This window comes from Panthera onca, chromosome B2, assembly GCF_046562875.1.
Source record: "Panthera onca isolate mPanOnc1 chromosome B2, mPanOnc1 haplotype 2, whole genome shotgun sequence".
Taxonomy (NCBI): domain Eukaryota; kingdom Metazoa; phylum Chordata; class Mammalia; order Carnivora; family Felidae; genus Panthera; species Panthera onca.
Genome location: NC_138343.1, coordinates 4,679,111 through 4,696,503, shown reverse-complemented (window position 1 = coordinate 4,696,503; position 17,393 = coordinate 4,679,111). Strand labels below are relative to the sequence as shown.

Genomic DNA, 17,393 nt, shown 5'->3' with positions numbered 1-17,393 from the left:
GGAAAGTGGCCGCCTGAAGGAAATCACCGATGGCCACAGGGCCTCACCGCCCCGCAAGGTGGCTGCGAGGAGGCACCTAGTCAGAGCGTGCGTGTACAAAGGGGGGATTCCACAGGGAGAAAGAAGGGCACGAAGGTGAGAGAAGCCATAAACAAGGAAGGCAAAAGTGAGCCCTTCCAGATCAACAGTCAACCAGACAGGAGCCGTCAGAATGCCTGGATGATTCGGAAACGTCCCACAGAAGTTCCTCAGGAGACGTGTGAGGGGTGGGGCCTGAACCCCAGCCTGCACCGAGCTCCTGTGAATCGGCCAGTGTGGTGGGTTTCCAAGTCAGAATACATTTCAAGGTCAAAGTCCATGTCTGCGGGGGGAAAAAAAAGGTTGGAAAACCACTGATCTGGGCCCTTTTGATTCAAGTAGCTAAACGATGGAAGTGTTGAATATAATGTCATATTTATGTTGCGGATGTCCACTCACGGTCCCGCCCCCAGCCTCCGCGGAATGGAAGTGTGGGGGAAGCAGCAGCATGACTGGCACTTAGACGGGGCTCAACAAGTCTCTGTTGAGCGTCTCAGCGAGTTTAGCCTAGCTTCGAGAAACAGCCAGAATTTGGGGCCTCTGACACATGGTCCTCCTACTGTACTGATCAAACCACAGCTGAGACGGACAGATGGGCAATTTTATTCTGAAACCCGGTCAGCAATCTGGATAACCGAGTTCTCTGACCTCCCCAGAGCTCTGTCCATCCAGTGCGGAGAGGGAATCACCGCGTGAAACATGGAACCCTGAATCCTAGAAATGGAACGGGATGTGATGGGGGCAAGGGAAATCCAAGGAGGGAAACAGGCACCTGTCTACTAAATACCTGGCAAGTCACTGTAGGTCTGTACGTACCACTTCTCAACACGATGCTTTGGTCCATCATTCTCCCAAAGCTACAGACGCGCTAGCTTCGGTGAGAAATTACTTAACAGAATCCCAAAGCTTCTACCTTGGAAGTCAATCTCAGAGCTACTTCTGCAACTCCTTGCCGGGTCTCGGCTTAAAGCCGCACTCATCTCAGGCCCCCCAGCTGCCTTCTCGACTGGAGCTATTCTCCCTGTAGCCTCTTCCCCAGTTCACGCTCCTCTGCAGGCTGAAATGGTTTCTCCAGAACATAACGCAGTGATGTGCCTGCTTTGCTGAGTAACTTTCTCAAGTGCTAGTTACTCCCAGGCAAGCTCCCTGCGTGGTTTCACGAGGCCTTTGTGACCCCGGCCCCCGCACGTGGCGTCTGGCATTCCTGCTTCATGAGGGAAGGACATTTTCACGGCTGTGTCCCTGTACCTAGTAGTACCTAGGCAGGCATACCAAAGGAGCTCAATAAATCGTTTCTGAATGAATGACATACACTTGCTCACCGGTTCAAAGTGTCTGCGCGCATCAAACTCGCAACACCATCGACCCCTCCCTTCGCCAGCACACGCCATTCCCTCTGGAATCTGGAATCTCTCCTTCCCTCTCTCCGTCCCTCTTATTCACTCCCTCTCAATTACTCTACTGGTAATCCCTTCCCCTCTGAGACCTAGCTCAAATGCCAGAGATTTCAGATTGAGCTTTTCTTGACCACACTTCCTGTTCTCCCACCCCCTCCTCCCCTCACCAGGCAGAGTGAAGCACTTAGCCTTCCACGTCCCTCACACTCCGTGTCATTACTGAGAACCCAACAGCGCTATGCTCTTGTCACCCAGAATGTTTGGTAAGATGCAGTGATACAAATGCACATCCCCAGGCTCTACCTCGGATCCAGAGCCCCGGGGGGTGGGGCTCAGGGATCTGCATTTACCCAAGTTCCTCAAGGTTATTCTGTTTGCGAATTCCTGCTCCAGGATGCGTCCTCCGGACCCGGAAGATACGGAGCTCAGCAAACGCCAAATGACAAAGGCTCTTGAATGCCCTCTGATACGGAATAATTAACAACTTCTCTTATCCTTGATCTGGAGAGTAAAAACTGCTTTTATCCTAGAAGCACTGGGGGGGATCTTAAAGAATCTGAAGCAGGAAGGAACAGGAACGGTTTTGTATTTTGAAAAGTTTACTCTGGCAGCGATGTAAAAACTTCTCTTACTCTTGATCTGGAGAATAAAAACTGCTTTTATGCTAGAAACACTGGGGAGATCTTAAAGAATCTGAAGCCAGAAGGAACAGGAAGGGTTTTGCATTTTGAAAAGTTTACTCTGGCAGCAATGTGGAGTGGGGGCTTATACACCTTTTGCCTACGGTCCCTGTAAGAATTAACATTGAATCATTATATCAGGACCCTGGGGGTCCACCAAGGGCACCTCTGACACGAAAGTTTCCTGAAATAATCATTCCTTTTATTATAGGCAAGGTACTAGGGTGTATTCTATTCTGTTCGATTTCATTTTTCAGAAATGCAGGTTGTAATGAATGTCATTGATTTTTATGACCCACCAAAAGCCACCGTGGATTTTGACCAGCAGATTGGAACTGGCTGGTATAGAGAACACAGACACAGGCAAGACAAGTCAGGGGCCACCGTGGGAATCGAGGCTAAAAATTACGAGAAGCTGAATGAAGGCCATGGCAGAAAAGGCTAGGGGCAAGTGATGGAGTTATGGGGGGTTTATGGAGGAGAAAGGACTGGCTTCAACAACCAGTTTCACACAGGAAGTCAGCAAAGGGTCAGAATCGCTAACCCCTGCCTTGGCAGGGGTGAGGCCGGGAGCAGGTGTGACCTTTTGGTTAACTGTGTGATTCGCTCTCTAACTCACCCCGTCAGTTTCTAAATTAGGGTGAGGAACTTATGGTTTCATTTGGCTCAAGACAAGTGTTTATAAAAACATAGGTCTGCGACATCGATGTTAACTTTTCTCGAATTGCACCCCCGATGCGAGGCTACTTGCTCAGATGTGCTCTGCGTGGGAGAGGCGGTGGGGTAATATTTATGCTGATATGAAAACCAGCTCTCGTGTCCGTTGCTTTTCACTTCTTTAAGGCAACTTCTTTTTGAGCCTATCAATGGTCCCTGATAGGAATAAAACACCCTCACCCTTCATCCTCAAATAAGGTTCTGAGATGAGGAAAACATTTGAGTATTTGTTACGTCGCATGAGAAACCTACGGGAAAACTCAATCTTCTCCCCCTTAGATCTGAAAGATACTTAATGGTTTATTTAAACAGTAAGACTTCCGTTTCTAAAGGTGACGTGTGGATCTGATTCCATGAGAATCTCAGCATGCCAGTCAACAAAGACTTAATATTCCTACAAACGAGGACCTGTCAAAAGGCCACAGGTATGCCCTTTATTTTCTCATAAAATTGAAAAACATTCGTAAACCATCCTTAAGACTCTATAAAGACTCAAACCAAACCTGTCTGTCGGGTCCTTTAGCATCCGACTCAGATCGAGAGTGGCTCCAGGCCGTGGGGTCCACGTTACCACATCAGAGTTTTTCTTGATAAGATTGTTGAGTTCATTTGGGTCATTTTTGATGTTTGTTTCCTTAATATACCTGTGAAAATAAGAGCATGCTTATGTAAGAAAGCAATTAATTCTCAGATGCACAGTCTGAGTAGCACGATGCTAGACTTTTTTTGTCTCTTCATTCCCACCTACCAATAACTTACCGCATGGAAAAATAAAGACTATACTTGGCCTAATGTCCCTAATTAGGGAAGAATTATTAGCCCAAGAAGTTGTACTTATACTTTGTCTTTAAGTATAATCATATGGTGATTGGATGTAAAAAGACCGACTATTTTTAACAGGTGGGAATAGCACACGCTTGTATTTGATATTAACTAAACATACAGATGACGAAATATTATTCGATAGGAATAATACTAAGCACTGACCATGGGCTAGTCGACTTTACCTTCACAGCTCTAATGAGACAGCTACCATTCATGCTCTCACTGTAGAGAGAAGGGGACTAAGGTTTTGAAAGGCCAGGTGACTTGCCCGAGGTCACCCCCCTGGACGGCAGTGCCCACCCGGCTGTCCACCACATCGCACAGCCAGGAGGCCACAGGAAGGAGCTCCTCCCCCAGTTTTGGATCCAAGTCTGAAAAGTCACCACTTGTCATGTGCGGTTATACGCGAGAAGACGGCCATCTGCGAACCAGGAAGCCAGCCCTCACTCGACGCTGAGCCTGCAACTTGATGTTGGACTTTCCAGCCTCCTGAGAAATGAACCTCGGTTGTAGAGCACACGTGCCTTCAGTCATAGCCCTTCCTGACACCTAGCTTCTCACTGTGCTACCGAGCCGAGCCGACCATCTCCCAAATTTAATTCCAAGCCACAATCTTTCTGGAAATCGCCATTTCAGGGTCATATGGGAAGGTGGTGGTGGGGCTGGGGCAGAGAAGGGGCGATCCAGAGAAAAAGGATTTGTCTCTGTGTTTCACCTAACACGGGTTATATAGACGGACATTTCTATTAAAGGGAATTTAACCTCCTTGAGCTACAACCCGCTCACCTAGACTGGATACAGAATTTTAGTCAGACAAATACAAAACATATGTAAGCACCTGGATTTCTACAGCACCAGGGGACTTACATCACCTCATGACCCTGGAATCCATTTGGCAGATATGAGTGAAGACGTCACTCCACCCACAGATGCGAGTAGCTTTTCCCTTCCCACTGGCATTAATGAACCTCCAGCAGGGTAGAACTCACTTCGAAGCAGTTGCCACCATTCTGTCTTTTCTTATGACCTCTAGTCTCAAGATGGTTCACTGCCTGGTCTCTCTGCCTCCCATCTCGTCTCCAAACCACGATACTGTCAGATTACTCTTCCTAAAACACAATGTGTGGTGCTCACAAAATTCTGTCACTTCCTGATGCTTGCCTGTCTCCCTCTCTAAAATAATAATAAAATCAATACCGAGGTGCTGCCCTCTGAGGGGTACCGTGAGCGCTGAGAGCAACATTTGTCCATTACTTACACACAGAAGAGTGGCTTGCCATTACTTTAAAAGGCAGCATTTTAAGTAGCCAAGTGTCCTGTAATCAAGTATGCACGACATCCGGTTCTTTTCCACGTTCTTGGAATTCAGTCTCCTTAACGTCTCTGGAATCTGAATTCCCTTCTCACTCCCTACTGTCACTCACCATCCCCGCCTAGATTATTGTCATGGTTCTCAAACTGGTCTCTAGGATCAGTATTGGCCTTTCCCTTCCCACCGCACAGACACATGACCTAACTCCCCCTCTGATCACATCGCTATTCCTCATCAGACTCTTTTATTGGGCTCCTCATGCCTTCAAGATAAAAATCCAAGCCACTTGCTATGGAAGACACAAGGCTGTTCACTGTGTGGCTTCCTGGTTTCTCCCACCATGCCTCACGTAGCTTCCTTAGTCCCCTATACTGAGCTCTGTCATCTCAGCATCTTACTGTCTTTTCCGGTCAGTGTCTACTCCTACTTCGAAACTGACCCTCACCGTCTCACCCGGTACTCATTTTCTGACCCCCACTGCCTCCTAAACACACAGGTGTCCTACGCTTTTCATGCTGTATCATGATGGTTTTTCTCTTCCAGGAAACGATTGCTCAGAACACGATCATTTATCTCTGCTTTTTCAGTACCTAGACCAGTGCTGCTCAGTAAATGATAAATGAATGCATAATGAACAGTACTGATCAAAGGAAATGACTTTTTAATCTTAGGTCAGTCTTTACAGAAAGATCAGGAAGATATGGGGTCGCTATATAATTCCACAAGAAGGTGGGAAGAATGGAAGCACATCTGCGATAGGATGTATTAAACACAGCAAATAGGATGTGATTAAACATGTGCCGATAGTTCCTCCGAGAACACGGAATGTTCAAGTGAGAACAGTCATGTTTTAATGATGACACAAATGAAGCCTAGAAAAGTCAAATGATTGCTTGTAACTAATGATAGAGGGAAGACCTACATTCCACGTGCATGATTTCTTCTGTGGTGCTGTGCTGCCTGTAACGGAGGAGAAATCACGGCTGGTCCCTATGGGATTACTGTTATGAAAACTCATCTTGAGGACTGGTTTCTTTATTATCCAACAGATTTACAATAAATTTATAATTCTGTAATATCCAGCAAACTGGTACAATGACACACGCATTGCCTGTCTGCACACGTCTGTCTTTTGTTCACAGAATGCTCCCGGTAGGGAGGACAAAGAGGCTCGTCACAAAGCAGACGGTGCTCGTAGTTGCTCATGAAAACAATATTGCAGTGAGAGGCTGAGTCACTGCATGTACTAAGGATAAAATAAGTTTTATATATAATTACAGAATCTTATAAAAGCAAAATTAATCTATAAGGTAGTAGCATTTAAAATAAAACTGTGCTTCCAATACGACAACATGAATAAGTTATATATATTGTTTTTCCAAGGGGTTATGGGTGCCATAAAACATGCAACCTGGGGGTGCCTGGGTGGCTCAGTCAGTTAAGCGTCCGACTTCGGCTCAGGTCATGATCTCACGGTCCGTGAGTTCGAGCCCCGCGTCGGGCTCTGTGCTGACAGCTCAGAGCCTGGAGCCTGTTTCAGATTCTGTGTCTCCCTCTCTCTCTGCCCCTCCCCTGTTCATGCTCTGTCTCTCTCTGTCTCAAAAATAAATAAACATTAAAAACAATGTGCAACCTGACTGTATCACAAACATGACTCAAACAAATACGTGAGTTTTAACTACCATGGCTGAAGGTGTTGGGAATAACTATTTGCTTTGTTTGTTTTTTAATTAAAAAAAATCAATTTACATTCAGTATTTTTACTTTTTGAGAATGGCTCCGTGAATTTTAACACATGTACAGATGTGAGCAACCGCCACCGCAATCAGTGTACAGAGCGGTCCTATCACCCCTCGAAACTCTCTCGGGTTGCCCCGTTTCAGTCAAACGCTCCCCCCTAGTCCAACCCCTGGCAACCGCTGATCTGTTCTCCACCCCTGTGGTTCTGCCTTTTCCAGGATGCCTTAGCAACAGAATCATACAAGATGTCAACTTTTGAGACCCACTTTCTCCACTTAGCATGATGCTTTTGAGATTCATTCATGTTGTTGTGTGTTATCAGTCTTTACTTCGCAGTGTATTCCGTGATGTAGACATTGTGGTCTGTTGAGCCATTCACCTGCGAATGATATTTGAGTTGACTTCGTAATCATGAATAGAGCTGCTATTAATATCTGGGTACAGTTTGGGTGTGAATAAAGGTTTAATTTTTTTTTAGGCCAAATACCCAGGAATGGAATTTCTGGGTCATGTGATAAATGCATGTTGAAAGAAACAGCCAAACCGTTTTCCAGAAGGCTGGGCCAGTTGGACTTCCCAACAGCCATCTGTGAAAGCCCCGTTGCTCTGCATCCTTACCATAACTGGCTACTGTCAATTTTCAAAAGTTTGTTATTTCACTGTGGTTTTAACCTGTGTTTCCTAATGGCTAATGATACGAGCACATCATTTCTTATGCTGATTTGCTTCTATATATCTTCTTTGATGCAGTATCCGTTCAAATGTTGCGTCCACGGATTATTGTTTCCTGACATTGATTTCTGAGAGTTCATTATAGATTCTGGATACACGTTGTTAGTCAGATATTTGATTTGCAAATATTTACTCACGGTCTTTAGTGTATCTTTCACAGAGAAAGATTTTTTAATTTTGATGAAGTCCAAAATATTAAACTTTTCTCTATGGATTGTTTTTGGTGTTATATATAAAAAGTCTTTGCCTAACTCATGGTCATGAAGATTTTCTCCTGCCTTTTCCTCTAAAAGTTGTATAGTTTTACATTTACATTTAGGTCTATGATATCCTTTGACTTATTGTTTTGGTATACAATGTGGGGTCTTAATCGAGATTCATTGTTTGCATGTCCATGTCCAACTGCTCTATTAATATTTACCGAAAAACTCTCTCTTTTCTGTTGAATTGTTTTTGCACCTTTGTCAAAAATCAACGGTTATATTTGTGTGGATCTATTTCTGGACTCTCTTCTCTGCTCCACTGATCCATGTGTTTATCCCTTCATCAGTCTCATGCTATCTTGATTACTGTGGCTTTACAGCAAGTCTTAAAAGTGGGGAGCGTGAGCCCTCCAAATTTATTCTTTTTCAAAACTGTTTTGGCTGTTCTAGTTCCTTTGCTTTTCCTTATAAATTTTATAGTTAGCTTGTCTGTATGTACAAAAAATTCTGTCAGGATTTTGATGGGTACTGCACTGAACCTACAGATTCATTGAGAGATAATTAAATAGGGACTATAACAACACACTCAACCGATAAATCACAAAATTACAAGGTAAATGAGAAAATACTTAGTGATAAAATGAAAACAAAAATACAAAATACAAAACCCATGAAATGTAGTAAAGGCTGTGCCCAGAGGAAAATTGATAGCTCTAACATCTGTATTAAAAAAGAAGACCAGCAGAGAGAATCAATGAAACCAAAAGTTGGCTCTTTGAAAAGATCAAAAAAATTGACAAATCTTTATTAGACAAAGAATAAAAGAAGACACAGATAACTAAAATCATAAAGAGAAACACTACTACTGACCTTACAGAAAGAACTATAAGATAACACTACGAACAATTGAACACCAACAAATCAAATAACTTAGGTGAAATGGGAAAATTCCTAGGAACACACACAGTGTTTAAACCAACTCAAGAAGAAAATAGAAAACATCCTCATTCTCGAACTCTCCCCTAAACATAGAAAGAAACACTTCCTAATTCATTCTATGAGGTCAGTATTACCCTGATACCAAAGGCAGGTAGGTGACGGGATTAAACTTCCAGCTGTAAAATAAGTAAGTCATGCAGATGAGAAGTATAGCATAGGCACTATAGTCACTAATATCATAATAATGTTTTATGGTGACAGATGGTAACTACATTTATCTTGGTGAGCAGTGAGTGATGTATAGAATTATCAAATCACTATGTTGTACACCTGAAACTAATATGTCAACTTTTTCAAAAATAAAAAAAGTTTTTAAAGATGTTACAACAAAAGAAAATTACAGACTGATATCCCTTATGAACACAGATGCAAAAGTCCTCAACAAAATACCAGCAAACAATATCCAACAGCATACTAAGTTGATTATACCCCATGACCAGGTAGGATTTATCACAGAAATGCAAGGGTGGTTCAACATAAGGCAATCAGTAAGGGTATTTCACCACATTAGTAGAATAAAGGAAAAAAGCACATAATCATCTCAATCAATGCAGAAAACGGATTTTACAAAATTCAATACCCTTTCGTGATAAAAAACACTCAGGAAACTAGGAATAAAAGCAAACCTCAACACGATAAATGGTATTTATGAAAAACCTATAGCTAACAACATGCTTAATGGTGCAAGAATGAAAGCTTTCCCCCTAAGAACAGGAACAAGACAAGGATGCTTGCTTTTACTACTGCTATTAAAAATAGTATTGTAAGTTCTAGTGAAAGAAATTAGTCAAGGAAAAGAAATAAAAGACGTCTAACTGGAAAAAAAAGAAGTAAAACTTTATTTGCAAATGACATGACCCTATATATAGAAAACCAAAGAATACACAAGAAAGCTAATAAAATTAATAAGAAAATTTAGTAAAGTTGCAAGGTAAGGGCACCTGGGTGGCTCAGTTGGTTGAGCAACCGACTTTGGCTCAGGTCATGATCTCACAGCTTGTGGGTTTGAGCCCTGTGTCAGACTCTGTGCTGACAGCTCAGAGCCTGGAGCCTGCTTCGGATTCTGTGTCTCCTTCTCTCTCTCTGCCCTTCCCCAATTTGTGCTCTCTCTGTCTCTCTCTCTCTCTCAAAAATAAATAAACAATAAAAAAATTTTTTTTAAGTTGCAAGGTATAAGGTCAACAAACAAAAATCAGTTATGCTTCTGTAAACCAGCAAAGAACAACCAAAAAAGGAAATTAAGAAAACAATTCCATTTACAATAACATCCCAAAGAATAAAATACCTGGGAATAAATTAATCAAAGGGGTAAAAGATTTGTACACTGAAAACTACAAAACACTGATGAAAGAAATTAAGAAGAACTCAGTAAAAGACCTCCTATATTCACAGATTTGAAGAGTTATTATTTTTAAGATATCAATACTCCTCAAAACAATCCTTTTTTTTACAGAAATGGGATAGTTGACTGGAATGGAACTGATTCTCAAATTCATGTGGAAATACAAGGGTCCCTGAATACCTGAAACAATTTTGGAAAAGACAAAGTTGGAGGACCAACACCTTGCTACAAAGCTAGAATAATCAAAACAGTGTGACACTGGCTTAAAAATAGACATATAGACCAATATAGTAGAATTAAGAGTCCAGAAATGAACATTGAATACATCTATGGGTAACTGATTTTTGACAAGGGTGCCCATATCTTTCAACACAGAGAGAACTGTCCAGAGACAACTGGATTTCCACAGGCAAAAAAGATTAATTCAGACCCTTACCTCACACCATATACAAAAATTGACTCAAAATTGATTAACAACCTAAATATAAAGGCTAAAAACCATCAAACTTTTCAAATAAAACATATGAATAAATTTCTGTGACCTTGGATTTGGCAATGTATTCTTAGATATGACACCAAAAGCATAAGCAATGAAAGAAAAATCAATAGATTTGATTTCATATTGATGAAGAACTTTGGTACATCAAAGGTTATTATCAAGAAAGTGAAAACAGAGTCTGTAGAGAGTGGAAGAAAATATCTGCAAATAACACACCTGATAAGGGATTAATACCCATATAATATTTAAACGCTCCTACAGTTCAATCATGATAGCCCAATTTAAAAATGAGCAAAATGTCATAGACTCTAAGTCTAAAGTTCTTTCTTGTCTAGCAAGAAAGCAGACAGAGGATTAAAATGTGAGAGATGGCTAATGTCCAGGAAAAACCAAGAGCCCCAAATAAGGGTCCTTGTCCCATTTTTATTAGGATCAGAAGGCTTACAAACATGGTGATGGACATGCACAAACAGACAATGAAACTGTGAACATTAACTCATGGGCATGAGGGAAAGGGGGTCTTGAAGATATTCAGGGTTTAGGGGTTTGGGTTAATACAAAACAAAATCCTGGCACCAGGTGGCTGGGTAGAAGGTTGCTTACAGGGGACATGAGACACCACCTCTGTTTATCTTAGCTAGCCTAGGGGATGAGACAGATAGGACACATGACCTCAGGGTTAACAAGGCACCTTTTCTTTTGTTAATCATCTCTGATCTGGGCAGCTTCACCGGCAGTGCAGCAGTCTATAGTCCTATTTACTTGTTTACCGAATTTGGTCCTTTCCTCCTCTGAAAGCAGCTTTCTGCTACAGCACTAAATTGGGGGGTGCTTTCACCCTGAATACCTAATCTTGCTTACCTCATATACCTTTGTATGGGGGCCTTTGCCCCCCTCTCTATTCTGGGGGCCTTTGCCCTCCTCTACTCTATGTTGGGGGCCTAATCTTGTTTACCCAGGCTTGGGTGTGAGCATCCTATGGCTTTGTAATTCTTTATGCCTATTAACCCATCAGTGCAGGCTCAAGGAATTCCTAAGCTTATTCCCCATAGCAAAGGGGTGCCTGGCTGGCTCAGTTGGTTAAGCTTCTGACTTTGGCTCAGGTCATGATCTCGCAGTTCAGAAGTTTGAGCCCCAGGTCGGGCTTTGTGCTGACAACTCAGAGCCTGGAGCCTGCTTCAGATTCTGTGTCTCCCTTTCTCTGCCCCTCCCCCACTCACACTTGCTCTCTCTCTCTCTCTCTCTCTCTCTCTCTCTCTCTCTCTCTCTCTCTCTCAGAAATAAACATTAAAAAATGAGCAAAGAACTTGAATAGATGTTTATGCAAAGAAAATATAGAAATAGTTAATAAGCACATGAAAAATGATCAAATAATAAGCACTAGTCATTAGGGAAATAAAACACAAAGCTACAATGAGTTACCATTTTACACCTGCTAGAATAGATATAATCCAAAAAATGGAACTAAGTGTTGGCAAGTGGAGAAACTGGAACCCTTGCACCTTGCTGGTGAGAACATGAAATGTTGCAACCACTGTGGAAAATAGTTTGGGACTTTCTTTTTTGGCTTAAGTTTATTATTTTGAGAAAGGAGGGGAGGGGCAGAGATGGAGAGAGAATCCCAAGCAGGCTCCACTGATGGCACAGAGCCTAATGTGGGGCTCAATCCCACCAACCATGAGATCATGACCTGAGCTGAAATCAAGAGTGGGACGCTTAACCAACTAGACACCAGGCATCCCCAGTTTGGTAGGTTCTTTAAAGTTAAACATAGAATTACCATAGGATCCAGTCCTAGGTATATATCCCAAATATATTTCAGTCCTAGGTATATATCCCAAAAAATTGAAAATAGGAACTCAGATACTTGTATACCACTGTTCGTTGAATCATTATTCACAATAGTCAAAAGTTGGACACAACTCACTTGTCCAACAGAAGAATGGATAAACAAAATGTGGTGTATCCACACAACAGAATATTATTCAACCATAAAAAAGAATGAAATTCTCATACAACTGGGAAGAACTTTAAAGCCATTATGCAAAGTGAAATAAGCTAGACAAAAAAGACAAATATTTTATAATTTTTCTTATAAGAAATATCCACAATAGGCAAATTCACAGAGACAAAAAGTAGATTAGATTTTATCAGAAATGGAGGGAAGGGTAAAGAGAGAGTTACTGCTTGATGGGTGGGGTTTCTGCTTGAGATGAAAAAACAAGTTTTAGAAATAGTAGTGATGGTTGCATAACACTGTGAATGTAATTAATGCCACTGAATTGCACATTTAAAAATGGTGTAAATGGCAAATTTCATTATATATAGTTTACCACCCCCCCCCCCAAATTATACTGCATCATTACCAAGAAGGGCTTCCACCAGGAATGCAGTATTGGTTTAACATATGAAAGCCAATCATTAATAGACTAGAATATAATCATCTCAGTAGACACAGAGAAGGCATTTGACATATCATTTGACATTTAAACTAACATATTCATTTAAATATCCATTAAACTATATTTGTAAACTGAATTCTGAAGTTGGTGCTTTCTAAAAACTTTTCTAAGTTAGCACATGTTTACGATAATATAAAAGCTGTCATCATCATATTGCACTGTTCTTAATGCAAGATGGCTCTATTGACAGATGAAGTATCCCTGAGGGTAAGATGCTTAAAAATATTGCATTTAATAATTAGGATTAGTGATTGGCACTATAGAAACGTACTTAGGGGCACCTGGGTGGCTCTGTCAGTTAAGCATCCCGACCCTTGGTTTCAGCTCGGGTCACGATCTCACAGTTTATGAGATGGAGGCCCACACCCAGCTTTGCACTGACAGCACGGAGCCTGATTGGGATTCTCTCTCTCCCTCTCTCTCTCTTCCCCTCCCTCCCTCCCTCCCTCTCTGTCTCTAAATAAATAAATAAATACATACATAAATACATACATACATACATACATAAATAAGAAAGAACTATACTTAAGAATACTTTAAAATTTTGTCCTTGATCTTCCCATGTTTATTTCTCTACCACAAGAAGTTTAGCTAACCTCCACATTCTCATATAGATACAAAAAATACATGAAAAAGTTTTTTTCCTTGTGATGAGAACTTGTAGGGTTTACTGTCTTAGGAACTTTAGAGCATTCTGTACAGCAGTGTTAACTATAGTTGTGTTAAAGATTACATCCTCATGACTTACTTATAACTGGAAATTTGCACCTCTGACCATCTCTGTCACATTCTCCAACCCCAACCCCTGCGTCTCTCTAGTAACTGCAACTCTGAAGTCTTTTTATAGGGTTTGGGTTTGGGTGGACTTTTTTTTTTTTTAGATTTGACATATAAGATAATATGGTATTTATCTTTTTCTGTCTGACTGATTTCACTTAACATAACGTCCTCAAGGTTCATCCAATGTTGTAACAAATAGCAAGTTTTCCATCTTTCGTATGGCTGCATAATATTCTATTGGTATTCCATAATATCACATTTTCTTTACCCATTTAACCACTGTTGGACACTTAGGTTACCTCCTGTTTGGTTTGGGCTATTATAAATAATGCTGCAATGAAATTGGAGGTGCATTTCTTTTCAAGTTAGTGCTTTCATTTTCTTTAAATAAATACCCAGACGTGGAATTGCTAGATCATACTGTCTTTCTATTTTTTATTTTTTTAAGGAACCTCCATACTGTTTTCCATGGTGGCTGCATTAATTTACATTCTATTAACAGTGCATAAGGGTTCTTTCTCCACATCCTCTCCAACACTTATTTTTTTGTGGTTCTGATAATAGTCATTCTGATAGGTGTGCAGTAATATTTCATTGTGGTTTTGATTTGCATTTCCCTGATGACTAGTGATATTGAGCACCTTTTCACATACCTGTTGCCCATCTGAATGTCTTCTTTGGAAAAATGTCTATTCAGGTCCCTTACTTGTTTTGAAATTGGATTCTTTTCTGTTGTTGAGTTGTAGGACTTCTTTATATATTTTGGGTATTATCCCCTTATGAAATCTATGGTTTGCAAATACTTTCTCCTGTTCCATAGGTTGCCTTTTAATTTTGCTTATGACTTCCTTTGCTGTGCAAAAGCTTTTTAAATATAGTCCCATTTGTTTATTTTTGTTTTTGTTGTCCTTGCTTTTGTTGTCAAATCCAAAAATCATCTCCGAGCCCCATGTCAAGGAGGTTACTGCCTATGTTTTCTTCTAGGAGTTTTATGGTCTCAGGTCTTACATGTAACTCTTTAATATATTTTGAATTAATTTTTGTGAATGGTGTCACACAGGGGTCTGGTTTCATTCTTTTACATGTGACTATCCAATTTTACCAGGACCGTTTAATGAAGAGTGTCTTTTCCCCAGTGAATATTCTTAGCTCCCTTGTCAAAATGTTTATTTCTCGGGTCTTAATTCTGTTCCACTGGCCTATGTGTCTGTTTTTAATGCCAATACCATACTGTTTTGATTACTGTAGCTTTATAATATAGCTTGGAATCAGGAAGTATGATGTCTCTTGCTTTGTTCTTCTTTTTAAGGGCTGCTTTGGATATTTGGGGTCTTTTGTGGGTCCATACAAATATTAGGATTATTTTTTCTATGTCTGTAAAAAATGCCTGTGGAATCTTGACAGGGATGACACTGGGTAGTATGGACACTTTGACAATATTAATTCCTCCAATCCATGAACACAGATTATCTTTCCATTTATTTGTATCTTCTTTGATTTCTTTCATCAACGTGTTATATTTTCAGTGTAGAGATCTTTCACCTCCTTGCCTAAATTTACTCTTAAATATTTTATTATTTTCAGTGCTATTGATATTATTGTTTCATGTCTTTTTCAGATAATTTGTCATTAGTATACAAAAACCCTGATTTTGTATGTTCATTTTGTATCCTGCAGCTTAACTGAATTTGTGGATCCCATTGAGTTTTTGATGACATTTCTTTGTATGATTTAAAAATTTTTTAAATGTTTTATTTATTCTTGAGAGACAGCATGAGCGAGGAAGGGGCAGAGAGAGAGAGAGGGGGGGACACAGAATCCGAAGCAGACTCCAGGCTCTGAGCTGTCAGCACAGAGCCTGACATGGGGCTCCAACTCACAAACTGTGAGATCATGACCTGAGCCGAAGTTGGATGCTCAACTGACTGAGCCACCCGGGAGCCCCTGTGTGATTTTTATAGTTGCTGCTCTGGGGATTGCAATTAACATACTTAACTTTCCAGTCTACTTAAAAATGTTGTAGCACTTATGGTAGAATGTCAAAAACTTTCCGCTACACAGGGCCCTTTATGTTAATGTTGTCTTACGTATCACACCTGCATACATTGAAAATCCCATCAGACCATGTTATAATTGTTGCTTTCAACTGTTTAACATTTTTTTTAAAGAACTTAGGAAAAAATGTCTTAATGCGTAGACAGTTATTACCATTTCTGTAGCTCTCTCTCTCATCCTTGAAATTCCAAGTTTCTCTTTAGTACCATCTTCCTTTCCTCTAAAGAACTTTCTGTAGCATTTTCTTTTCATGTTTATTCATTTTTTCATAGAGAGAGATAGATAGTGTGAGCAGGAGAGGGACAGACAGAGTGGGAGACACAGAATCCGAAGCAGGCTCCAGGCTCTGAGCTGTCAGCACAGAGCCCCATGTGGGGCTCAAACCCAGGAACTTGGAGATCATGACTTGAGCCAAAGTCGGATGCTCAACCGACTGAGCCACCCAGGTGCCCCTCTTTAGCATTTCTTTTAAAGTAGGTCTGCCGGTAATGAATTGTCTTCATTTTGGATCATCTGAAAATGTCTTTATTTTACCTTCATTTCTGAAGGGTATTTTCACTGGATATAGTCTGGGTTGACAGTTCTTTTCTTTAAGCACCTTAAAAATGCTTTTCTAAAAAAAAAAAAGATTAAAAAAAATGCTTTTCTACTACCTGCTGGTTTCTGTGGTTTATGATTAGGAACCCACAGTTACTTGAATTTTCCTCTATGTTTAAAGCATTATTTTTCTCTGCCTGAATTTCTGTTTTTCCACAGGTACAGACCATCTCCTTCCCCTTCCGATCCAACCTAAGTCTGGAGGGAAACTCCATTCTTAACTTCTCAGGTAGGGATGCCTTTGTGGGTGCCATCAGGAAAAGTCTTTCCTTCTCAAATTTAGCTTAAAGATTAAGACACTTAAAACATCCATTACCTTGTCTGGGTCCTCTTCTGTGGTCACACCTTAGACTACAAGATCAGCTGAAAGGATGCCATTTATCTGCATTCAGGCCACAAGCTTTGACATGAAACATGTTTATTTAAGCCAAATAAGGAAATGCTCTGTTCTTCTCCTTCTTCTTTTTCAACTGAAGCTTCTACAATACTTCATCGCTGGCCTGGCTTTCACAACTTTCCACGGTGTCATGTGGCAAATATTGTTGCTGAGGTGATACTGTAACCAAGAATATGTAAGCAATAGAATCACCTGTTTTAATCTTCTTCAACAGACTCTCTTGGACTTAGAAATGCTTTCTCTTTGTATCTCTGAACCTAGGTCCACCGTTGTCCAAGACAGTGAGCTATGTGACAATATGGCAAAAGCATTACCACAGTCCAGTGTCTCAGTCCTCAGCTATTTCCATGTGGCGTGACAGCTGTGGATGACAGCGGGTTCTCTTCCCCACTCCTTTCTCCATTACCTTAAGGAACAGATAACCTTTAGCTGGTAGGCATAGCGGTTGTGAAACTGTTGACGTAGTTCTGTGTCAGCCGGTTAAAAGCTGCTTCTCTGAGTTCCCGAGTGTCTCCTTTGCTACCCTGAGACCTCCTGGCTCTCTCTCTCAGTTCCATCAATTAGAAGATTAAAGCTTG

General features: G+C 40.9%; 1 protein-coding gene across 10 annotated transcripts in view; it reads right to left on the bottom strand.

Moving 5' to 3' along the window:
* The window catches only part of LOC132666560 (cytidine monophosphate-N-acetylneuraminic acid hydroxylase), a 133,969-nt gene that overhangs the window by 13,564 nt on the left and 103,012 nt on the right, over positions 1-17,393 (bottom strand). For all 10 annotated transcript variants that reach the window (XR_013555479.2, XR_013555480.2, XM_078446577.2 and 7 more), the window contains one exon: positions 3,376-3,516. Coding sequence is in view for 8 of the 10 variants with exons in the window: in XM_078446577.2 (XP_078302703.1) it covers positions 3,376-3,516 (141 nt within the window). In the remaining 2 variants the exon portion in view is untranslated. The remainder of the gene's footprint in view (positions 1-3,375; positions 3,517-17,393) is intronic.